Below are 25,638 nucleotides of genomic sequence, written 5' to 3' on the forward strand. Positions count from 1 at the left end.
AGAACAAGAAATAACGGTATAATTTTTATTTTCTATTTAACTTTTCTTAACAGTTATTTTCAATAAATATTGTCATTTGATACATCAACAAATCTTTCATTTACTCAAGTCAATAATTACAGTCCTCAGTAACAACATCTGTATTCAATGCCTCGGCTAGCGAAAACTGGGGAATTTCTGAGCCCCGAACTCTCAACGTGTAACAGGCATTTTCCACCTTGTTCATGCTTGTTTTTAGCACTCGCAGTTTTGATGCGACGTCCCTGGAAACGTTCCCAAATGATAGGAAAGCCTCGTGAATCTCCCGAAGAAAGCGACAAACTTCGAAAGGAGTATTCTGGTCGCCGTTTGCAGCACTGTTTATACACAAACGCATCAGTTCCCCCGTCAAATCCGCGATTCCAAGAACGTAGTCGAAAGGATTTAAATCAAGATCTTTTCCCCCCTCCTTTGAAAATTCAAACGTCGCTTTAACTTGCTCGTATGAAATCAAAGTCTTGTTCTTCAAGAAATGAGAAAAAGACAATGCTTCGATGTACTCCTGCAAACCGGGCGAGTAAGCTCGGCTAAACCTATATGGATCTTCTCCTTCCAGCTCTGATGCTATCGTCTTTAAAAGTTCTTTGACTTCTAGAAACTTCTCATCCGCTTCTTTTAAGATCTGTTCTCTTTTGTCAGTACCAGCAACTCTTTGAAGAAGAAAAATAATCCTCTTGCTCGCAATGGTCACATCCCTGCTACATTTGACCAAGCGTTCGTGCTTGTCATGCCTTGAGTCGAGTTCTTGTTGGTGTTTCCTGAATGATTTTATGATTGGAGAGTTCTCATCAATTTGTCTTTTAGGAAAATTGCTTTCGTTAGTTTGTGTTCGAGAACGTTTTTCACCACGCCGCTTTCCGACGGCCGCCATATTGAAAAGTTGGTGTCGAGTTAGATCAACGATTTTGATTGGCTCCGCTGGTATGAGAAATAAACCAATCAAACGAAGTCTTAGAATTGAGTTGTGGACCTCGGAGGGAAAATGGCGGCAGATTTAAATTTTTTTCGACCAAAATAATTTCGATAATTTACACGTTATTATTGACGTAAAAGTCCATGCATTGTACAGTTGCATGAAGAAATGCATAATCTTGGTGCAAGATGAGTTCTGGCAGAGCAAGAGGTAACTTTTGGAGAGGAAGAGGACAAAGATTCCGCGGCGGACAAAGGAGAGGCAGCAGCCAGCAGCAGGCTGGAAGGGGTAAAGGCATTAAAACCTTTTAATTTAAACGTTTCAATCTTGACATGAACAGTAAATTATCAAAGTCTTTCTGGATAACTGCTTCCATCAAAGAATTAGAGGACGGAAAGGTTTCTGTTAAGTACTACGCGGCTTAACTTGAATATCGAAGGTCCCGGAGCTCCGTGGCCACTAGCTCATGTCACTAGTTATTGATCGATAAACTATCAGACTGCTCCAGCTACATGCTCTAACTTAAGTTAATACCTTATCTTTGCACAGGTCAAGGAGGAAATACTGCAAACTCGCAACATTCCGGTGAGAAACAATTGTCTTTTCCCTGGAGGATATGGACTGTATATCCCTGGGGCCCGGTCATTTTATTGGTGCTAGAATTCTGCCTTGCTCTCTACATGATTGTTTTAACAACGGACAGATATAGTTAAGTTTGTAACATGACTAAGACAGCTTAGAGACCAAATGACTAAAATCAACCAATCAGAATGCACTATTACTTTATTAGAACTCTAAGTTCTGGACCAGCTCTGCAAAGTTGCTACAGGTCATTTCCAGTAGGTTATTAAGTTGTACCATAAATCTGTTATACAGCCAGGCTTTTCTGATTGTCTTGCTATGTGCAATCAGTAATCAGTCAAAATGCCCCCAAGACAAAATGACCCCGACAAAACACCCCCTTAAAAGCATAAAGAAAATAGTAATTCACATAAGAAAATAACTTACCTCATGGGAAAAAAAGACTGCCTGTATATATTTCTCATTCTTAAAACGTGCCCTACCAAAGGTTTTAGAATACAAGCAAACATATTATACTTAAAAATCCTGGCCGTTATGACTGGCATTCCAGCAAACTGTACTGTGAAGACCTAGGGGCAATATTCTGGACCCAATAAAGCTGTTATAGTCAGCCGGTTAATGACATAAATGTATTTTTAGGTCAAAGAGGATCAAGCCAAAGCAGTTCAAGACCTCAATTACAACATCGGAGACCTCGGCAGGTACAGACAAGCTTGACACCCTGTCCTTACAAGAAATGGAATTTGTACTTTCCTGACAGTGGTGAGAACTTTGTAACTGCTTAATTATGTACTAGTCTTTGAATCTAGAAAGCAAACATAGGTAACTTGTTGTGTAGTTATTGCGGTTTTCATTGAAATGCGAGCTCTGAAATTCAAAATCCAACTAACAATTGCGTTTTTCGCTGCAGTCAATCATAATTATGGCGACAGCCAACAAACCATGAAAAACAGAAACAAACAGAATGGATTGAAATTTACCAATCACAACTGACAGACGTGACCTTTAACCCAGTTGAAGTGAACTTCTATTTCCTGAGAAGTCCGCTAAGATGATTGATGGCAGCAAAAAGCTTAAGCCGTTGGTTGAGGATTGAATTTCAGAGTTTGCATATCACTGAACACTGCAATAAGTTTAGCGTCATGTAATAGTCTACTGTATAGAGCGGTTTTCGCTTTAAGAGTGTTGAAAGTAATTTGCTTTTACTTTCTTGGTATTACTTTACTACGCTCATTGATTGGCTCAAAAATATCGCGCCACTTCAACCAATTAGAAGTAAAACTAAATTTGCACGATGTCATCATTTGACTACAACTACCAGAATTCATTTTGCTTTTCTTTTATTATTCAAATTTTGAAACCGCAGTGGGGTTTGAAAAACAATTGCTCTAATTAGAATGATAAAAAGAAAAAGCGAAGGATTCTGGTAGTTGTAGTCAAATGATGCCATCATGCAAATCGCCTATTGTGAGTTTAGTCAAGCACATTTCTGCGCGCTAAGTGACAACTACATGCACAGCACCAGTTGTGAGTCATTGTGTGTTTGTTATTTGTTTTGATTCATTTGCAGTTTATAACCCAGAATCAGCTCTTGGGACTAAAGTTCAGGCCATTACAAAGTTCGTGGAATCACATGCAGCCCAACTTTCTAAGGTGCAGTATGCAAGTGTTAACAATACACTTACAGGACAAGTCCTAGTATCTTTTAGAATTGAACTACCATCCTAGAGTGCACAAATACATTGTAGACAATTTGATTTTTTATATAATTCTACCATCTTACTAATTATTAAATAAATAATATTATTTTCCAGGATGATATTGAAAACAAAGGTGCTGTGGTGTTTGACTACACAGACCTCACATCTGATGCAGGTACTGCTACATGTACTGTTGTCTTATTCAGGATTGACCAGTTCTCTTAAGTCCTTGACGTACTGTACTGTATTTTTAAATTTCAACTGAGCTTCTGCCTTCAAGAAGCTAATAGCATGGATTTGTATGGGTCTTAAATGTATGGTTGGAAAGATGTGAAATTTTTTCTTCAGCTGGCATTCATTTTCTCAAAACAGAAAGTCACACTGAAAAAAAGTGAGATATGTTTTTAGCTGGATATTAATATTAAAAATCTGTGAAATGAAGTGTAAATTTCTAAAATCGGCATAATACTGATAATGGAACTGTGAAAAAGAATAAAAGTGTTGTGTTGTTTTGTTTATTTTGACCCTTGAGCTTTCAGCTTGAACTCTGATTCCAACTCAAAATATTTGTTTGTATGAAATAGCTCTAACGCAGCAGTAATCACACGGCATTGTACAACTTATTGTAATTTTTATCCACAGAAATTCAATTTTTGTACTCTAAATAAAGCCATATGTAACATGGTTGTTGTTTTAACTGCAGAGCTTGCTGAGGATTTCCCATCCTTGGCAGGGGATCTGAGAGATCAGCCAACAGAAGTTTTGCAAAGCATTGGCCTGGCAGTTTCCCAGGTATATTTATTACAATATACATATACTTCATGTCATGTTGAAGCAATAAACTGACACAAATTAAGAGGAATCCACTAGGAAGTGGTAATTTTTTAAAGTTGGAAAAATTTTTTTTTTTTTTTTTTTTTTTTTCTTTTAAAATGGTAAATTTTTTTTTTTAAATTTTTTTTTTTTTTTAAAATTTTTTTTTTTGAAAAATAAAAAAAATATAAATTTTTTTTTTTTTTTTTTTATTTTTTTTTTAAGTCAAAGCTACGTACAACACAAACAGTCGGTCGCCATGTCTAATCTCCTCTGTCTCCAGTCCTGGATGTACGTCACATTAGTTCCCAGTACATCACAGTCATTCTATTCCTTTCAGCAGGGAAAATATGAACTCACAATTGACCTTGCTCCCCATGTGTTGCTTCAATACCTCAGTTGCAATTGGTAGAGCATCGCACTGGTATCGTAGAGGTCACAAGTTTGAATGCTGTTGAAGCCAGAATTTTTCTGGTTTCTTTATTTGCAATTTCTTTAATTGCAATTCACTGTGAGAATTATTATAATTGTGTATGTTAGCTCTCATCCTGCCCAAATAAACTGTCTTATGACTAAAATACTAAATAATAATTATAAGATCTTTTTTGGTGGTCTGACAGATAATTTGCACAAAAATAATGTTTTGAAAGTTGCATGTAATTTTTTCCTTGCCAAGCTGGGGTGAGAAAAATTGCAAACAACAGGTTAAAAACAAATTAATGTCCTCAAGAATTGCCATCTAGAAGAATTTGTTCGACTATTTCTAAATTCTCAGAACGTCTAATAAAATTTACATTATTTTATAATTAGTGATTACATGTACATGTACAGTTACATGTTTGGCAGTTTGTTAGCCGGATGATTTGCATTTTGAACTTGGTTCTAAGAAGACACAGAATAGTTTGGCATGCTTTACAAACAATATTCTTGCTTCAGTAAGTGCAGGTATTAAATACAGGTAGGTCATTGGTGCTTGATAATTTCGAAAGTGAAATCAGAGTTCTCGTTAGTATTTGGCTTTCATAACACTAACATGGTAAATTGCATGGTGTGTGTCACATGTTGTAGGTTCTGTTGACTGAAGAGACAGGAGAAAGTCAGCAAGGTGCACCTGCTATTGACTTGCCATACATACAAGCCAGGTAGGTATATTATTTGGTTAGTTGAAAAAAAAAAAATGGATAGGGCAAAGTCAGCTACAGTAGCAATGTTTGAGCCCAGTACAAAGAACATTATAATATTTGATTTTTAGTGCAATTCTTATAAGAGAACATTTCGATATACAATTTACTATATTAAGAATTAGCGAAATTAGGCCACAACGATTCGAAGTCATCTTGACTCCATTATCAAGTAGATAAAAAAATAACGGTTGAGTTTAGAACTCAACCGTTATTTTTTTATCTACTTGATAATGGAGTCAAGATGACTTCAAATTGTTGGGCCTGATTTTGCTAATTTTTATAGTAAACTGTAGTGCAATTCAACCCTGCTTTGAGATCCCCAAAGGAAAATTAACATTGTGTTGCTGATTTAAAAAAACTAGCTTTTACTACTGGTGAAGAGTAGCCTGCATCACAAACAGTTAGATTTTGCCATACTTCATTCAGGCTGCACCGCAGGCTAGCAAAGAGCAATATGGAATTTTACAAAAAAAAAATTGCACACAAAATGAAGTTTGATTTTCCAGGGAGTCACTTGGGCTGTAACCTTTTTTCGGCTGTAACACAAAAATACTGTATCTCTTTTCCCACATGACATTTGATACATGGGAGAGAGAGGGGGTAGCGCAGTGGTGAGAGCGCTTGCTTTTCTCCAATGTGGCCTTGTTTTGATTCCATGCAGTCCCATCGTCATGTGGGTTGAGTTTGTTGTTGGTTCTCCTCCTTGCTCTCACTAGGGTTTTTCTTCGGGTTCTCCGGTTTTCCTCCCTCCACAAAACCAACACTTCTAAATTCCAATTCGATCTGGATTCCAAGGGCCACAGGTTTATCTGTCACAAGACTGACAAACCTATGACCTCTGTCACAGTTTTATCTGCAGGATATTGATTATAACTACAATTTTGTCACCAGAATAACAAACTTTGAACCCATCACTCCACTGAAAAGCCTCAAATCCAACTATTTTGGTAAGTATAAGGACAAGAAAAATAGTCATTTAGAAAAAATGTACTGTATTTGTATCGAGTTACATTCCGTTTAGCACACAACACCTGTGCACATGGCATGATTTCAGTGTTTGTAAATCGATCATGAACCTGGATGGCAAGTTATGAGAAATGACTACAATTGACAATAATCATGTAGCTTAGTTAAGTTTGTAGATAAACTTAGCAACCAGAACACATGCAGCATGAAAGTCAGCTACTGTTTTAAATCCCATAAGCCCGCAACCACCCAAAGTGCTGCTGTTATACATGAGGCGTTCCACTAACATCTATACTCCAGTTTTAGCGGAGCTCCACAGCGGCCCAAAGGGCCGCAGAGCAGAGCCCCATAACCATAGAAAATCTACAGAAATAGGAAAACCATGAACTTGAGTTTTCATGATCATCATGGCTAGCTGCATGCCTAGAGGACACGTACGACATAGGTACGTCGTGCACTCAAGAAATGGATTAACCCTAACCTCTTTGATACTGGGCATCCATGATATGTTAATTGACAGCTGTCAATTTACGGGTCCGCGCGTGGCATGATCCTCTTTGATACATGGGCATCCATGTTTTTTTAAGGTTGACTGCTGACCGAAAAATGGTTTTTCTATTTAATCGCAGGCTCAAGTCCTAATCTTTTTCCCTGTCTATGATCAGTGACTTCAGATATTTAGAAAAAGGGCAATTGAAAGTAAATTACCAGGGAGCTCCGCTTGTAGGCTTGGCTATATCTATTAAATATTTACAGTTACCGTATTTTTATAAGGCGCACTCGATAAGACGACCTAACTTGGAACTGTCAGCAAGTCCAAACTAAAAATGGAAAACACTCGGTATAAGACGCACATGAGTTTGGGAGTTAAAAAGATGCAGTCATCAATAAGGACAGTTCTCATACAGAATTTGAATGTTGAATGTTGTCATACCCTGGCACAATTTTCGAGTAAAGAGGTGAGATTTCTGCTGTATATAAGACGTAAACGCTCGGGTAAACATCTTTCCACGTTATGCTCCGTCTCTAAAGTCATATCACTCAGAAAAAGGTGTAATATAAGTAGTGATTCCAACATAATGCTGACAAAAGGAGTGTTACCAAAACTTTCAACTCATCAATACCGCGATATAAACTTCACGTTGAAACTTGCTGTTTCTTGTTCTAGAAGTGTGAAATATTAAAAAAAGAATGACCAACACCAAGAGTTTTCTTTTTTTATTTTAACTGAAGTTTCAGTAAAATGGCGGAAAGATGGGAGAAAATACCGGATAGACGCACCCCAATTTGGCAAAAACTTCCTTAGAAAAAAAGATTTTCGAAAAAACCGTGCGCCTTATAACCGAGAAAATACGGTATGTTGTTATGACTGCAGGTAAATTTGTGGCAATCCATGGCACAGTGATTAGAGTGAGCAATGTGAAACCTCTGGTAAAAAAGATGGCTTTTTCTTGTAACCTGTGCAGTGAAACACAGGTATACATGGTTTATGTGCTTTATCCATTAAAATGTATGACTTGTCTATTTTGTCTATGTCAATAAAGCAAAGATATCTACCAGACAGTATTTTATTCTTTGTTAAGCAAGACTGAATGCCGTCTGAGTAAACAATAATTACTTTATTTGTTTATCATTCTTGGCACAAGTCTCAGATTGGAGCAAGCTTTGTAAAGAGTTTATGGTCCTTTGTGAAGAGTTCCTCCCATCCCTTCCTCACTCCCTTTACCCCTCCCTCACTCCCTCCCTTCCTCACTATATTCCTCCCTCCCTTCTTTCTCCCCTCCTTGCTTTCCTTTCCTTTTTCCCTCCCTCCTTCCCTTTCTCACTCCTTCCCTCCCTCCTTTCCTTCCTTCCCTCCCTTCTCCCTCCTCCTTCCCATTCTCCCTCATCCTTCCCCTTTCTCCTCCACTGACCCTCCTTTCCTCCCTCCCTCCCTCCCTCCCTCCTTTCCTTCCTCCTTCTCCTTGCCATGTTTACCCATCCCTCCTACCCTCTCTACTTCCCTTTCTCCCTCACTGACCCTCCCTGTCTCCCTCCCTCCTTACCTCCTTTCTCCCCTCCCTCCCCCCTTTTGCCACCCTTCCTCCCCTCTACCTCCCTCTTGCTTCCTCTCCCCCTCCTTCCTTTTCTCCCCCCACTGACCCTCCTTCCCTTCCTCCCTCCTTTCTTGCCCTTTCCCTCTTTCCCTGCCATTCTACCTTCCCTTTTAATATATGCTGTACACGTTGAAAGTCCTCAGTGAACATTTGCTTCTTGTTAATAGGTAATTCACCTTGCAGATGGGAAATACTCCATGCCAACTAAGGTAGGTTTACTGTGATCAGGTCTCCAAGATGAACATGTATTTCAGTATGTTTAGTTCATGTTCAGGCCTTCTGCGCTTTCCAATCTTGCACTTTAAGTCACTCTGTTTTCTTGTTCTGTTTTGTTAACTTTTTAATTACCCTTTGATTTGTCTTGTTACTATTAAAAATAGTGTTCCTCTGTGGATTGCCGTGGAAGATCCTTTACTCCTGAGAGAAGCTCACCAATGACAGAGACCATTGATTGGCAAACAGTTAGGTTGGTTTACTAGAAACTAAGCTAGAATTAATGTAGGGTGCTAAAATTATTAGAACATTCAAGGCTTTCTTTGTTTACTTGATATACAGTCATGTAACTAGTTGCAACAGTGAAGATTTCCAGAAGCTAATGAAATACAGTGGAATCCAGGTTACTTGAACTTCCAAGCAAGGGACATCAAAATAATTGGTTCAAGAAAGTTGGTGTTTGAAAGATCTGGAGTGAAGTTGCAGCATTTGACTAATTAAAAGTAAAACATATCCAATGGAAAGGACTCTTGGCTTGAGCTATGGTAATGGAGAGCAACTGAGAAATCATTATTCGGGAAATAAATAATTATTTAATTCTACTTACTGTTTCTTAAACGTTTGAGTTTAAAGGATGTTTCTTCAGTTTCATAAACATGTAAAATGTTGATAGAAACTTTCAGGGCTGTCATTAAGGGCCATAACCCCTGTACTTGTTATACATATGGCTGAGTTCATGTTATGGCTGGAGATGTTGATTGGTGTTGTATCTTATACGGAGTACAGAGCAAAATGCTACAGGTGATAACTTCAATGTAATGGCCACTTAAAAACTTAATAACAGCCCTGATTTTTGTTAGGATCAGTTAGAATGAAGCCACTAAATGATGTCAGTGTGGCACTTAAAAGGTTAGTTTGTTCTGATTACAGAGTTCAGGAAATCATGGATGACGATCAAAGGGAGTCTGGAAGAATTCCAAGAACTGTGGAATGTGAGCTGACAGCTGATTTAGGTACGACTGAGAGGCCAAAATTTCTTGACGTAACACATGATACAAACATGTCTGTGCACTTGTACACTGTGTCCATGAATGTTATATGTTATGTTATGTTATGTTATGTTATGTTATGTTATGTTATGTTATGTTATGTTATGTTATGTTATGTTATGTTATGTTATGTTATGTTATGTTATGTTATGTTATGTTATGTTATGTTATGTTATGTTATGTTATGTTATGTTATGTTATGTTATGTTATGTTATGTTATGTTGTTTTATTTTGTTTAGTGGACAGCTGTGTGCCAGGAGACATGGTCACCATTACCGGCATCGTCAAGATTACAAGTACAGAGGAACGTGAGTATAATCTGCCATTTAGACTGTTGTATGTGTATAATCCACAGATCAGTATGTTGTACAATTGAACCCCTCCCTACAAACACCTTTATAATACAGACACCTCTCTTTTTGCTATAGTGGCTTTTGATTATCTGAGGCTTTCAAAGTATGCTTTTAGCTGGAATTTGAAAAGTGGGCCTCAGGTCTGACTCCACCTTCCTAGGAGGTTCTGAGGACAAATTGTAAGCATGAAAGATGTATTTAACTGCAGTTTTGAGTGAAAATGCATTTGAAGAATTCCAACTTTGCTAAAAAAATTGCTAACTCTCAACACAGCAATTCATATTAATAAAATTTTCTCTAAATAGTGGGCATCCATAGGACACCTGGATACCCATCTAACTAAAAGCATGAGTGTCAAAATGCATGTGCATGTACATTGTATCTGTCAGCTTTTTGTTCATTGTGGTGATTTTTTAGGTCGTAACAAGTACAACAAAGACAAGTGTATGTTCCTGCTGTACCTTCATGCTAATGCAGTTAATAATAACAAGGGTGGGTCCAGCAGTGGAGATCAGCAAACAAGTGGCCTGGCCATGGAGTTCTCAATCAAGGTAACATCATTCACACACTAGTTACTTTTAGGACACATTTCCTACCAAACTTAGGTTAAATTGAACTAAGAAAGTGTAGAGCTGTTGGATGTGTCTTTCAATAGACACTCTTAGGAGGTTAGGCAGAGTCTACATTTTAGCCTCAATGGCCAATCAGGCAGCACTTATCCCCTGTTTTCCTTACCATAAAATGACCAGTGCTCGAAAGAAGTGTAATTTGGTTCGCCCAGGACAAGTAGATCTTCCTGCCAGCCAAGTTAAACTTTTCTTTTTCACTTCCAGGGAATTTGTTTGCTAACTAAATCAGCCCTGTATTGACTAGTTGGTTATTTCAACTCCCCACTGTCAGCCTGTCGGAAAAGAGATCATTATAATTTTATTATCCAATGCTTTATGTTAACAGGAACTGTACGCCATTCAAGAAATTCAGGCACAGAGCAACTTGTTCCGATTAATAGTTGGGTAAGAGACAAAATTGCTGCAATAATTATTAATTTAAAAGACTTACATTTGTAAAAAAAAAGTTTTTATTGCATTTTTCAGACATGTATCTTGTGTTATAACCATGAAAGAAAGGCATTTTTTTTTTATTAATCAGGCGGGGCCTGGGCCCGATTCATAATCTGCACGGAATTTTTTTTTTTTTTGTTGGTAAATCGATCCAGACCCACGCGGCCCAGCCGGCTCTTCTGTCACGGTCACGCAAGATTTAATATTTTTAATAGAGATCAGCCGATCACTCGCATTTAACATGAACACTCTACTCTCTAAAATGTATAATTTTGTTTCATTCCATATTTTACAAGAAGAGAGGGCTGAATATAATCACATAGCGAAAACAAAGACCGCTTGGACATGTCCAAGCTATTTAAAACTACCACTACGTCAGACCCATGTCACGCGATCTCTCGCTTGTAGCTATATAAATAATCATTCACCTATTTTCTGTTTGAATACTCTGCGCTCTGTTTGTGTGAAATATTTATTGTTGTGTTACTCAAGCGTTTGGCTCGAAGTGAGTGCAAGTCGTACAATTTACCCAGAACGTGTTAAATATTGCAAAACGACGACTTATTTTCTGGATATCCCAATTTTTGTTTTGAGTTTACGGTATTTTGAGAATCGAAACGTTATCGAAACGTAAGTTGCAAGCTCAGCAAGAATATGTCAAAGCACGGGATACACGTCAGCGCGCCAGGGGAATTACCAAAAGCTTGTCGAAAGACGCTAAACGGAGAAACACAATGGGATGGCCTTAGTCTACTCTTTATTTTGGCGTGATTTGGCTTTCTTTTAAATGAACTGGTTTGGGTTTATTTTATTGAACATTCGGAACAAAATAAATATTTGCATGCGTAAGCAGGCATTTTTCCAGCTAGGCATGTGGTTTTAAAAAGCAAAAGATGGCGTGGTAAAGGAAATTCATGTCACGTTCACTCCGTGACTAACGCAAACACGACTTGTGTGTTTCTCAAGTGACTGCTTTTGTAAAGTTTTTTTTTTTTTGGGGGGTGCCGTTTTTTTGCGAAAAAGCTGTGAGAGGGGGGGGGAGAAAAATTTTTATTTTATTTTTTTTTTTTTTTTTTTTTTTAAGGGAGGGCTTTTTTATTTTTTTTTTTTTTTGGTTGGGTGGGATATTTTTTTTTTTTTTTTTTTTTTTTTTTTTTTTTTTTTTTTTTTTTTTTTTTTTTTTTTTTTTTTTTTTTTTTTCTCCCCCCCCCCCCCCCCCCCGCGGGCGCCGGGGGGGTTTGCGCGCGCAAATTTCTCCCCCTTTTTTTTTTTTTTATAAAAAAAAAAAAAAAAAAAAAAAAAAAAAAAAAATAAAAAATCAGGTCTGAAATAATTTTAATCTGCAAACGCTTGATACAAAAACCTTTTCGACAGACTTAAACTTACGTAAAACAACGTGCAAATATCGTGATGTGTACACAAACTTACAGTGGCGTGTTTTACATGTAATTCAGCTTAATCTATAAAGCATTGAACGCTTAACTTTAGAATGAACATAAAGCGTATGCCTCTTTCTTTTTATGTGACATTTCATATCTGCTGCCGCTTTTTTGTGGACTAAGGTTGTTATTTTCAACGAACTGTTTCATGTTTTCGCGTTTATAATGAGGAGCATTCTCGGGCATTGAACCGTAAGTAGCAAATTTTTGTGCTGGAAACCTCAGTGCTTTTGCTTGCTCAGATGTTCAGTTTGAATAAAATGAATTGCTTTTGTTACTACATTAATTTTATAAACAACTTATTTGATGAGTTAAGTAATTTGAAGTGTTTTCACAATTTAATTTTTTTTTTTTTTTTTTTTTTTTTTTTTTAATAAACACTTTCCCCCTTAAATAAATTTTTCTCTTTCTTTTCGTGTAATTGTTTTCATTGTTGGTTTATTTCTCCCAGCCCAGCTAGTGATTTAACCAACAGAGGGGAGAGATAATATATATTGCTGATATTGATGACTTATCAAACTTCTTTTCTCTGGGTCTCTTAGGTTGCTGCAGAATAAAAAACAGTTTTATGGGGAGGCTATACCCCAGGGTACCCTTATCCTTTCATAAACCCTTTCTGCAACCTCATTCCCAGGATCTCATGAACGAGGTTGCCATTTTTGGTATGTGAAAGCGACCCTTACCCTTTTAGAAACCATATGCCCCGGCCCTCATGAAGATGGCACCCCTTTCACATACCAACAAAAGGAACACTACATCTTTTTAATTTTCTTTTTTACTTGAATAATAACACTTTAAATGACTTGAATGATCATTTGGTGGGTCTGTTCAAGCATTATGAAGGGTTCTTTTAATACTTTAAAACCAGTTTTCCCTCCTCTTTTGTATAGTCCAACTCATGAAATCCCCAACCTTTTATATACCTGGAGCCTGAAAAAAGTATCCCTGTTGGGTGGAGCCTCCCCATATACCGTATTTATTCGATTAAGCGCCCAACCTCGAATAAGCGCCCACCTTGAATAAGCGCCCACCGTGAAGGTAGGAAAAGTTGATAAGCGCCCAGCCTTGAATAAGCGCCCACCCTATAGGTAGGAAAAGTCAATAAGCGCCCAGCCTCGAATAAGCGCCCACCCCCACCCTCCTAAAATGAGGGCACAAAAGGAATTTTGATTATTGTTGAAGTTGAGATTAAAATTGACTAAGTACTACAAAGAGACTATCCTGAAGACCAAATTTTTTTATTTTTTTACTGAAAGTTTTAATGAACATATAAAATTCAGCTTTAGTACACCTTCACGTTTAATTATAATACATTGTTTTCTTGCAAAATAAACGTACTACTTGCAAAAAATGGAAAATTTAATAAGCGCCCAGCCTCGAATAAGCGCCCACCTCGAATAAGCGGCCACTCTCAAGATCCAAAAATTTAATAAGCGCCCAGGGTGCTAAATCGAATAAATACGGTAGTACACTATAGGGAGTACCCCTAGGGGACATTCGGGTATATTATAGCAATAATATTGGGGGAAGGTTCAATCCCTGGGCCCCTCTCCTAGGCCACATAGTCGACCACATATTTGCCTTCGGCAACTTAAGCTGGGCTCCTAACATAATGGCTTGGGCTCCTTAATTTTGAAGTTAGGAGCCCGAAGGGCTCCTAAAAAATTTCCTTAGGCAGCAGCCTTATTTTAATGCATATAATTATAACTTTTATTAACCACTTTGAACATTATTTTATAGGTCTCTCTGTCCCTCCATCTATGGACATGAGGTAATTTCTAAAATTTGTAAAACTACATGTAATTAATGAAAATGACTTCAATCGACAAAAATCTAGTAAAATTCTTTTTCTTACTAAATTGGTGTCATCTATTTGTTTCATGTACATGTAGATGGTGAAAGCAGGTCTGGTGTTGGGACTGTTTGGAGGAACTCAGAGATACCTCAATGATAAGGTACAGTTCAAGCATACAGTCAACTAGTTTGGTTGGTGTTATGTTAAATTTTGTTCTATTTCACAGTGAAAATGTTAATGGCCACCAGTTGTTTTGTTGGTCAGTTAGTAGGTTGGTTGGCTAGCCGGTCAGTTGGTCAGGTGGCCAGTCAGTTGGTTGATAAGTAAATTGGTCTTTTCCAACAAAGACTGCTGGCTGTATTAATTTTTGGAGATCATTCTTTATCAGGAATTGGTATCAGTTGCATTTAAAATTAATTTTGATACCTTGTCTAAATAATTTACTTCCTGATTCCTGTGTTTCTGTAGAATCGTATTCCAATCAGGGGCAATCCACACATTCTAGTGGTTGGTGATCCAGGATTAGGAAAAAGTCAGGTAATTTAAAAAGTTATCAATATTTAACCGTACTTTGCTACCTAATTTTTGATTGGTTACATGAAGTTTTTTGAGCCATTATCTATCTAATTGTCTATCAGCGGCTATTGATTATTTAAACCTCCATTTAGAAAAGAATGATGATTCAAGAGTCATGTATGTTATGCTCTTCTGCAGTAGAGTGGGGAAAGGGTGGAAATGCAATCGTGAATAATACACTCATTGGCAAGTAGTTAACACCGCATGTGCAATAAAGTGATATTAAATGTGATAAGCACAGGTTAAGTTGTCATTGGTATTTGTTATAGTTATCAAGAGTTAAACTATTTCATGTCTTGGATTTAGATGCTTCAGGCAGTTTCTAACATTGCTCCAAGAGGGGTGTATGTCTGTGGAAATGCAACGTCAACTTCTGGACTAACGGTAATAATCATTAAATAGAGCAAATTTGCACTGTGGGTAGAGAGACTGTATGTTAAATAGTCCATTTTACAGTTGCCTGCCAAGTGACCTGGCCTTTGAATGGTAGTGAGGCTGGAGGTGACCTTGCATTGATACAAACCTCTCTGCTTTATCATGTAAATGCAAACTAGTTAGCATCATAACAGCATGATTAACACAACAAAAGCAGTGAGGTCTGTATCAAATCAAGGTCACCTCCAGCCTCACTTCCATTCAAAGGCCAGGTCACTTGGCAGGCAACTGTAAAATGGACTATTAAGTAAGTACTTTGTTAAGTTTCAGGATTGTTCAAAGAGGTCATAAAATGTGAAGTAACTGAAACTTTGCATGGTATAACTATCTTACTTGTTATGTTTTAGGTAACACTTTCTAAAGAAGGTTCCTCGGGGGAGTATTCATTAGAGGCTGGAGCACTTGTTTTAGGAGACCAAGGTATGAACTTTATATAAATAATTATCCAGCTCTCTGCACTCATTGCGTACCTACGAATCTTACAGTCCTGCGTGCAGTACCGTGAACACCAGACAAGTTTTTTGACATTTTTTTTAAAAAATATTTTTGACAAGTTCGATACAGCCAGAAAAGAATTCGGCAGGAAACCAAAGTGCTGACACAGAAATTAGCTTATTGATTTTCTTTTACCACCGTTTGTGTTGATATATTAATTTTGGTTAAATTTAAGTTTATTACACAGCAGACATTTTAAAGATTTTTGTGTTTCAATTTCATGTCTTCTGCGTTTGAAAAAAAAAATGTCTAGCGTTCATGATACAACGCACAGGACTGTATACGTAATTATATCTAGATTTCTTCACACATTTCCGTCGTGTGGTACAGCATGGTATAACAATATTAATTTCCTTTTTCCACTGGGTGAACAGAAGTTCTGACACTGATTTCCTTGTACCTAGGGTGTTGTTGCATTGATGAATTTGACAAAATGGGAAGTCAGCATCAAGCCTTACTGGAAGCAATGGTAAGATTGGCATCACTAAGATCTACAGTTCAAAATCTATCTGTTGAAAATTATTTCAAGAACTGCTAAAAGATTCTCAGGGCTTAGAGTGTAGGATTTACTAAAAAGAGTAATATGATTTTTTTTATGTAATGCTTTTGATAAATTTTACTAGGAACAGCAAAGTATTAGCATCGCAAAAGCTGGCGTTGTTTGCAGGTAAGTGGAGGTGCATCTCAAAATAGTTGTGCTGTTGTCCTTTTCACCATTTTACTGTAATGGAAGTGCTTATGGTGTTTTGTGGACTCACATCAACCTATCTATTTCAGCTTACCAGCGAGGACATCCATCCTTGCCGCTGCTAACCCTGTGGGTGGTCATTACAACAAAGCAAAGACTGTGTCAGAGAACCTCAAGTAAGTCGGTGGTCCATCTGTATCTCCTATCTGCTTTTTTAGGGCAACTTATTATATAAACACCAATATATCCACTTTTGCGCGGATACATCATATCTTCACACGTGAAAATAACATGCTTTAGTATATACTCAAAGAGTGGATAGCGTTTTTGGCACGCACTGATTGGCTACTTAAACTTCGAATATTCTTTACTATTCACCTCCGAGAAAAATGCAATCTTTGACAGGAATAAGCCAGTCAAAAATCATCCTTTCGGGCTATATTATCTCACTGTTTTAGTATTATTCTAAATTCGCCTCAGTGTCGGTGGCTTGTGGTGGATAATTTGGTAAATTATCCACCACAAGCCACCTCCACTTTGGTGAATAGTTGTTAAATCTTCACACGCGAAAAGATCACCGTTGTTATGGTTACACAATAAATCGCGCCTTGCGAAGCAAAAGTGAAATGGTTTAGTATTTCATTGGTGTTTATAATTATAATAAATAGAACTGCGCTCACCCGTGAAATATTTTTCAACACTGTAGAGAAATTTTGTATCTCCGCGCATCCATGTAATATCCTCTATCTTCAGGCCTGGAAGGCAATCTATGTAGAAGGCAGGTTTAGTGACAGGTGCTTAATTCTCACAGTATTCTTTATATTACGGACTCTAATATTTAGAAGATAATCTGATGGTGGATAGACTACAAAACAGTCGTATCTTTTGCGAACGTGCTAGGTCTTCGAACGAAAGCGTGCGAGGCTCACGAGACGATCGGCGCTTCGCACCTTCGATAAGCGCTTTTTTCAACGACTTTAGAGAAAAAACGACTGTTTTGCAGTCTAGATGGTGGAAGTTCCATGTAAGAGGCAGTCCATTTGGTAGACGGTCAATGTAGCAGTTGCTGTGTGTTTCTCTTTGTGAAACTAGATAGAAACTAATTGTAAATTATTTTTGTCTCTTTAGGATGGGGAGTGCTTTGTTATCTCGCTTTGACCTTGTAAGTTTAACAAGTCCTTAACAACTTATCATTCAGATATGTCAGATAACTTGTTACCGTTTGATTTTACTTTTGTGTCATTTGCGCCAATTGCGTTTTAAAGAATAAACTGACTGGGCTGAGATGAGTAACCTTTGGTTTAATAAACTTAGACTTGAACATTACATACGAAGTTTTGTTTTATTTTTAGGTTTTTATTTTGTTGGACAAGCCAGACGAGGTTAGTTTTGAAAGTGTGTTTCAATACAAAATAGGTCGCCTAGCTGCCAATTCTTACTTTTGTCATAATTTTGATGTTCCTCTTTTTACTACAAGGAAATGGATTCTATGCTGTCTGCACATGTTATGGCCCTACACGCTGGGAAAAAGAGGTAAGGGGTAGGATGGTGCAAGGAAAAAATAATCTCAGCAAAATTACCAGTTTGCGCAGTTTTTGAGTTAAAAATGGTCAACATCCGCGAAGTATCCAATGACCTTCCATATGATGCCTTCAATTGCTGAGTAACAAGACCCGGCATGCACATAATTATGTGGACGACAGCTCACAACTTTAGTATAAATTTCACAGATACAAAACTGACGTGTCGAATCCGTTATCCATTATTGACGCAAATCGCAAACATTCGCTTCAATCAACCAAAGAAAGACGTCTGAAATTCAGGCTACTTTTAAGGGGCTTTCTCACGGAATTTTTAACACCTTTTTTAACAGCCAAAGTATATGTTTTTGCCATAGAAAACGTTAAAATAATGGTCTATTTTTATTAACATTTGCTATATTATAGCACTAAAACTGTTAATGGGCATCTTTGGTTGCGGATGGCTAGGATGGAAATGGATTACAACTTAAAAAATTAAGGCTAAACTTTGACAAGTTGTTTCCGCTCGTCTTCAAAAAGCGATATTTATAGCTGTGGTTTGATTTCTCTCCACAAATTAAGGTTATATCTTCCTTTAGATGTTCAAAGGTAATGCTTTTGCCTACCACTAATTTCAGAACAGTTTGAGCCTAAAAATCCACGAAAAAAACCGTGACGAAGCTCTGAATCGAAGTAGCGTTAACTTAATGGAATGCGAATTTCAACATCCTTGTGTAATGTCACTGAGGCTTTAAATGAATTCGGTCCCATGACGCTTGAGGCTGCGATGCCGTTGCAAAGGATGACCCTTCCCTCTTTCATCCTTACTTTTGGAGCTATAAGAAATGATTAGAATACATTTATAAGTAAGTAAGTAAGTTGCATTTATTTAAACACGATAAAGTTAAAAGCTTACAAGCTTGTGGGGTCGTGTACCTTCAAAGTATATAAAAGTTATCCAAAGTTATGTTAAACTCTGCTTTTTTTACAGTGCATTTGGGATAGCGACTGCAAGACGGCGTTCAAGAGAGGTACAGATATTATTAAGACTCCATAAGTAAAACAAGAAATTTAAGATTCATCAAACAATACAAACTGTGTGATCTTCGTTAAAAAGTGATTTTGAACCATGTTTTCTTTTGAGTTTAAAAGAGTTAAATATCTGTTTACTGTCTTCCTATAACGCTACAGGACAGCGGCAGTGACGAGGACGAGATGAGAAGACAATGGGAGGCGGACAAACCACTCTCTGAACGCCTGAAGGTAAATTTCTGCACCGAATTGTGTCTACGTGCGCTTGCGCAGTGTAGCCACTAGATGCAAGAACATCGTAAAGCTAACATTTGCTTTCATTGTCATGGTGTGTGCTTAAAACTTTACTGAATAAATGAACTCTATGTATGGAAGAAAACGTCATAATCCTGTAGTTTGTCAATAGGGTTCCATGCTGCAACGATAGTCCTGAAAGTTATCAAGCAAAACAAGTCAATTTGTGTATTGTAATCTATTTCCATCGTCTCGATTCATGTGATTTGTTGGATACTGTTCTACAAAATCACATTTATATCATGCTGGATTTTATGTGAAAAATATTCCGAGGCCTAAAAATAGCATTTCTTTTATCTGGCATTCTCAGTACCCCGCTTTTAAAATTAAAATAAATGGCCAAGAAACAATAGAAATATGTGTTTGCAGTAAGTGTTTGATATCGATTTAGTGCATTAATTTTATTACATTTAAAACACTGTGGAAACTGTATGCTTCTTTGTGGTTTTGTATACACGGGTATTCAGAAACCAGGTTCTTGTTGTTGATAGATTGGTCGAAATGAAGAGTGTGATGCTATTCCCGGACCACTGCTACGGAAGGTTAGTATTGCTACAACCAGAAAGTTTTCTGTAGCCCAAAAAACATGATTTTTTAAAACGTCACAATGGCCGTTTTGACACTAGAAGACGTACAAATCGTCCAGACGGACAAGTCGTCTGACGATTTGTTCGTCTAGTATCAGAAACCCATAAGGGTTGAAACGTGTAACTCCCTATGATTCGCATTGTACAAAGCGTTTGCACATTCGTTTACACTAAGTACCATATTTGGAAAATCACAAGAAACATTCAACCAATCAAAATTACTATTAATACTCTTTATAAATTCTGACGCTGACTTATTTGAGCGTAAACAACGCTCATAATGTACTCAAGACGTTTCGACCGAGAATCTTCGGTCTTCTTCGGTTGTTATCATAAAAAACGGCTTTTTAACGGTTTCACATTTGTACCAGAATGTGAAACCGTTAAAAAGCCGTTTTTTATGCCATGATAACAACCGAAGAAGACCGAAGATTCTCGGTCAAAACGTCTTGAGTACATTATGAGCGTTGTTTACGCTCAAATAAGTCAGCGTCAGAATTTATAAAGAGTATTAATGTCAACTCCTGACTGTAATTTTGGTATTTTTCAAAATTACTATATTTGGATTAAATTCACAGCGCGCGTTAGCTCGCGCTCGATGGCGTAATCTTGTTTTTGAACAAGCTTGGTTGAATAAAGTTAGATTTGGTTAAATTTTCCTGTTTCATCTTCTTGAAGTAGTCTGGAGAACTTCGCCTCGATACACTTAATGTATTTCTTTAGTTTCTGTAAGAAATTTACGGCGTTTAGGTCGAAATTCAAGCAACAGCACAGCTTTTATTATTATTATTATTATTATTATTATTATTATTATTATTATTATTATTATTATTATTATTATTATTATTATTATTATTATTACGTGTATAAAGCATTCGCGTACAAATTCTTCGTGTTTCCAAATATGGTACTTAGCAAAATGAATATTCAAACGCTGTGCGCGCGCGTTACACGTTTCAACCCTTATGGGTTTCTGCTAGTATGAAATTAAGACGGCTTTTAGACGACAAGTCTTCCTCGAAAAATCGTCTTTCGAAACGGCCAAATCGTCGGACAAATTCAGACGACTTGTACGTCATCGTATCCCATTATTCCTATCATTTACTGAAGTTTTAGAGTTCAAATGACAGATTTGATTGTCCAAAAGTATAACTGTCTCTGATTGTTAATTGTTTTGCAGTACGTTGGTTACGCCAGAACGTACGTCAACCCTAAACTAACAGCCGCAGCTGCAGAAGTATTGCAGGTGAAATATTAATTCATTAAATTTACTCGCTTATTGACTTGGTGTGAGGGATAGAATATATTATTAATTATTTGGCTCGAAATCCTGTCTAGGGTGTAGTAACTGACAGCCAAAGTCTTTCCTGACTTTAACTAGCTCGGATAATAAGTGCTTTCTGTAGACGTCGCTCTTCGCGCGATTATCTCTTTTCCCGCTCGAGAGTCGTTCAAGAGTTGACCTGAAAAATTCAATTCTGATGTTGTAGCTTGACAGAAATCCGTGTAGTGTCTTTGATTTAAATTTCCGCGCGCAATAAAACAATGTACAGGTAATTCTTGTACTACATAGAGGGGCCTGAAGGAGTAAAATAGGAACTGGAATTTGGGCCAATTTTCACTGTAAAATTGGATTTGGGTCACTGTGACTGGGAATCACAAACAAACGAACAATAGAACTGCGACTGGGATTTGGAAAATCGAGAAAACAATAAGCTGGGAAATGGGATTTGGGCAAAATTTGGGCTAGGAAATGGGATTGTATACCCACCCCACCCCCCCCCCCCCACCCCTTTATACGGTAAAGGTTAGTAGAGCCGAGGCCTCGGCCGGACAGTGTTGGTTTACTGGTTCAGCAGAGTGATACCTCTTACGGGCGGGGTGGCGTTAAAACTTAAAACATATCCTATCGATTAAATAGTGAATGCCGTGTTACATGAACTTGATGAAGCATGCAGATTTGAGCGCATAAAGGTAGAACTCGTCGCCGGGTGCTATTAAGATTGAAGTGATATTTCTAGGGGTGGTACGGCCATGCGAACGTGAAGTTACACTGATTGAGCCTTCGTTATTTCATTACAGAACTTTTACCTGGATTTGAGACGTCAGCATCACAGTGCAGACAGTACCCCTATCACCACCAGACAGCTAGAGTCGCTTATAAGACTTACTCAGGTACAAAGCCTCGACAACTCTGTTAACCAGGCAACGTGTTGGGTTCAAACCGCCCATTCATTCTGACACCTTCAATCCACGCCACATTTCTTGGGACACTTGCCGTTTTTTACACTTGAAACAGGGGGAAAATAGCAATCCCCCCCCCCCCCCCCTTGCCATTACAATGTTGTGTACCTTAAAAAATGCCTCCCGTTGCCGTTTATCTTGCAACATTGCTTTTGTGGGAAGGGGGTTCTCCATTTCTGAGAATTCGTAACGGAATGTCACGTTTCAGTTGTTAAAATGAATGTCCCAAGGAATAATGGCTTGCATTGTAGCTGGCTGTTTAGAAATCTGTCAAAATCCGTGACATAGTCCCTTCAACTTGCGACTTCGTTTGACCAAGCCTTAGCGATGGTGTCTTAGCACTAGTGGTTCAACTATATTAAAAAAAAAAACGACTATATGAAAGTATTTGAAGGATTTTCCGCGAAATTGTTCTTTAAACCAGTTGAAGTATTGAAGCAATAATATTTTTATTTTGTGGTTTTATTTGTTCTTGAAGGCTCGAGCGCGGTTGGAGATGCGCGAGAAAGCCAGCCAACAGGACGCACAGGATGTGGTAGAGATTATGAAATACAGCTTACTGGATACATTCAGTGACGATTTTGGTAACCTGGATTTCCAACGGTCACAACACGGATCTGGAATGAGCTCAAGAGCGCAGGTGAGTCTTAATATTATCACAACAAAGTAAGGTGTGTCGCAATTTAAGTAAAATTATTTTCCTTTTTTTTTCTTTCAGTCCAAACGCTTTGTTGCTGAGCTGAGTCGCGTGTCAGAAAGGGAATACAATTCTCTTTTCACTGTTGAACAAATGAGGAGAATAGCGAAGGTGAATCTGGGCTGATAAAACTTCATATGGCTTTTTGAATAGGTTTATAACTGAGGAGGGCTTATATCTGTGGGGGAGGGGGGGGGGGCTTGTAAGAAATACAAAAACAAAAGGTTTCGGAATAAACTGATAAGAAACAAGTCGGGGTAAATGCATATTTGTTTTCCTCATATACTGGTCTCTAAGCTTAACATGACTATAAACTGATGAACCTTAATATTACTGCTCAATAGCCTTCATTTGAATGGTCACACATAGGGGGTCACCATGCAAGAACCACCTTGTAAAGCATAACAAACGGTACCACATGAAAGTTCTTCTCAATAGCTTTCATTTGAATGGTTACACGTTAGGATTTCATCCAGAAACTTTAAAGTTAGAGCCACCTTGTACAGCATAATAAACAGTACCACATAAAAGTACTCAGTGCTCAATAGCTTTCATTTGAATGGTCACACATTAGAATTTCATCCACAGACTTAAATGTAAGAACTACCTTGTACCGCATAATAAACGTTACCATATGCTTAGCTTTCATTTGACTGATCACACCTTAGGGTTTCATCCAGAGTCTTTATAGGTTAAACTATATTTTGCTCTTTTCGTAGGACCTACGACTGCAGATCCGTAACTTTGACGACTTTGTTTACTCGCTGAACAATCAAGGGTTTTTACTCAAGAAGGGACCGCGAGTCTACCAACTTCAGACCTCAAGCTGTCTGTGATTTACAGTTTAGCCCGTCAAAAAACGTGAAAATAATTCTGGAATTTAACAATATTGCTGCTAATCATAAGCGAGATTAAACTGCGAGAGTATGCCACAGCTACACTATTTATAAGAAGGTCTAATTTTCGGCCCAGGCAGAAATTGAAGATTCATTCCTAACAGATATGTATATGTTCACGTTTCCAGTGAGTGAAAACAATGATAGATTGAAAATAGATTGATTTACAGTAGAACCCCGATAACTCGAACTCTGAAGGGAGTCGAGTGAATATTCAACTTACCAAGTTAATAATTGATAGTTTATTGATTTTTCAGCACTTTAGTACACAGTACAGTGCAAATTAAACTTATCTCATCAGAAACTCACACGATCAAACATTTTAACGATAAGAGTAAAAATGTCTGTCAGATACGTGTTCTATTCGTTGCTCTAATTAAAATCATATTGCTGTAGTGTTTGTTTTAGTGTTTAAATCCGATTACACGAGAAGAAGAGCTAATGGGGTATTTCAATGGGCATCCGTGGCGAGCTGGAAGAACCAAAATTCGAGTTATCGGGGTAAATTTGACCCAAATTGTCATCAAGGGAAACGAAATTTAGTTCGAGTTAACCGAGTAAAAATGACTGAAAAGTGGGGTCAAATCCAAGGGAAATGGAAGTTAGTTCGAGTTAGCGGGGTTGTTCGAGTTATCCGAGTTCGAGTTACCGGGGTTCTACTGTATTTAGGAATATATTTTTCACACAATAAATTGTAAAAAAAAACAACCCGTGGCTGTATTTTGGATGTTTTTCTCCGAAGATAACCTTTAAAAATCAAGTGACTTCCCTTCGAAGCTCTTTTTGTGTTTTTGCTACGTTGACTTTGTAATAATTTGGAAATTGTTTCCGTCGTTATTTTCATACCTAGCGACCATTTTCGCGCTTTCTAGCTCCGAACTATCAAAGCCTCTGTTATGTAACGTCAATCATCAAATAATTATGACGTCAACTGCCCAATAACAGAAACGTCTTCCAAATTTGGTCGGTGCTAGGCGGTTAGCTGGAATTAAACCAATCGAAAATAAAAACAATATTTTAAATGAATAATAAATATTTAACAACTATTCACCGAAGTGGAGTTGGCTAGTGGTGGATATTTACCAAGCTAAAATATCCATCACTAGCCACCGACACTAGTTTATACTTGGACAGAGATAATATAGCCCGAAATGATGACTTTTGATCAGTTTATTTCGTTAACGAGTGTAATTTTCGCGCGAGTTGCGAGTTGCTCGGAGGTGAATAGGCAGAAGATATTCGGAGTTTGAGTAGCCAATCAGCGCGCACCAAAAACGCTATCCAATGTTTAAGAATACACTAAATAGAAATATAACAAAAACAGTGACATAATTTTCATCATTTTAACCTTGCTTTATTTCCCACACCGACAATAATAGACCAATACAGTAAAAACCCGCGTATAAGAACCTAACATTTAAGAACCTGTTAGGCTAAAATTTCATTATTAAGCACCCTTCACATAAGAACCAGTTTAGGCTAAAATTCTAAAACAGGTTCTTATTTTCCAAAAAAATAATAATCTTCTCAAAAATATAGAATTTAAAAATCTTCTCAAAAATATATTTATAACACAGTCTGTACTGTACACATAATAGTTACAGCATAGTTACAAGATTTATTGGGAATTATCGTGAAGGTTACAGTATAGTTTTGATTTTAACGGAATCAGATTAAAATAGTATAGTATTTTGCTTACAGAAGCCTCCAAGAATACTGTTAAATCATTTAAAAATTCTACTTTATTTCTTGAACAAAAGTTAAGAACCTAATTAAGAACCTAGTAAGCCTAATTTTACACTAAATACCATTTACATAAGAACCTGTATAGGCTTACTTGAAAAAACCTAGGTTCCTATACGCGGGTTTTTACTGTATTTGAAATTCAACATCCATACGAGGAGATATGGCGATGCTGTAAGCTCAAACATTTTCCATTGATAATCCGGCCCTTGTTTTATGCCATTCCC

General features: G+C 37.4%; 2 protein-coding genes across 3 annotated transcripts; one reads left to right on the forward strand and one right to left on the reverse strand.

Annotated features, from left to right (window-relative positions):
- Window positions 1-15: 15 nt before the first annotated feature.
- On the reverse strand, window positions 16-938 carry LOC144636788 (translin-associated protein X-like). The gene has a single exon (XM_078495988.1). It carries the CDS (start codon window positions 908-910, stop codon window positions 110-112), a length of 801 nt encoding a protein of 266 aa, XP_078352114.1. The 5' UTR covers window positions 911-938; the 3' UTR covers window positions 16-109.
- A 79-nt stretch (window positions 939-1,017) lies between these two features.
- Window positions 1,018-25,057, forward strand: LOC144636752 (DNA helicase MCM8-like). Of its 2 annotated transcripts, XM_078495945.1 has the most exons (34): window positions 1,018-1,240; window positions 1,502-1,537; window positions 2,174-2,296; window positions 3,105-3,187; window positions 3,349-3,409; window positions 3,938-4,026; window positions 5,116-5,189; window positions 6,123-6,178; window positions 7,573-7,673; window positions 8,461-8,502; window positions 8,674-8,759; window positions 9,437-9,519; window positions 9,796-9,864; window positions 10,327-10,460; window positions 10,864-10,922; window positions 14,150-14,180; window positions 14,302-14,364; window positions 14,673-14,741; window positions 15,087-15,164; window positions 15,563-15,635; window positions 16,115-16,179; window positions 16,334-16,377; window positions 16,488-16,574; window positions 17,527-17,560; window positions 17,751-17,780; window positions 17,876-17,931; window positions 18,910-18,949; window positions 19,110-19,181; window positions 19,736-19,786; window positions 21,012-21,077; window positions 21,914-22,006; window positions 22,554-22,715; window positions 22,794-22,883; window positions 23,492-25,057. In XM_078495945.1, exons 1-34 carry the CDS (start codon window positions 1,141-1,143, stop codon window positions 23,606-23,608), a joined length of 2,517 nt encoding a protein of 838 aa, XP_078352071.1. In that variant the 5' UTR covers window positions 1,018-1,140; the 3' UTR covers window positions 23,609-25,057. The 2 variants fall into 2 exon arrangements, with proteins under 2 accessions (XP_078352071.1, XP_078352072.1); XM_078495946.1 differs by lacking the exon at window positions 1,502-1,537.
- Window positions 25,058-25,638: the final 581 nt, after the last annotated feature.

Source organism: Oculina patagonica, chromosome 13 (assembly GCF_052425735.1).
Source record: "Oculina patagonica isolate OP01 chromosome 13, crgOcupat, whole genome shotgun sequence".
Classification (NCBI taxonomy): domain Eukaryota; kingdom Metazoa; phylum Cnidaria; class Anthozoa; order Scleractinia; family Oculinidae; genus Oculina; species Oculina patagonica.

Excerpts from the sequence above, each read along its gene's own strand:
- LOC144636788 (XM_078495988.1), bottom strand. The coding sequence starts at position 910 with ATGGCGGCCGTCGGAAAGCGGCGTGGTGAAAAACGTTCTCGAACACAA.
- LOC144636752 (XM_078495945.1), top strand. The coding sequence starts at position 1,141 with ATGAGTTCTGGCAGAGCAAGAGGTAACTTTTGGAGAGGAAGAGGACAA. Across the intron at positions 5,190-6,122 it reads TTGCCATACATACAAGCCAG|AATAACAAACTTTGAACCCA; the intron begins GTAGGTATATTA and ends TTTTGTCACCAG. Across the intron at positions 19,182-19,735 it reads CACTCTCTGAACGCCTGAAG|ATTGGTCGAAATGAAGAGTG; the intron begins GTAAATTTCTGC and ends TGTTGTTGATAG.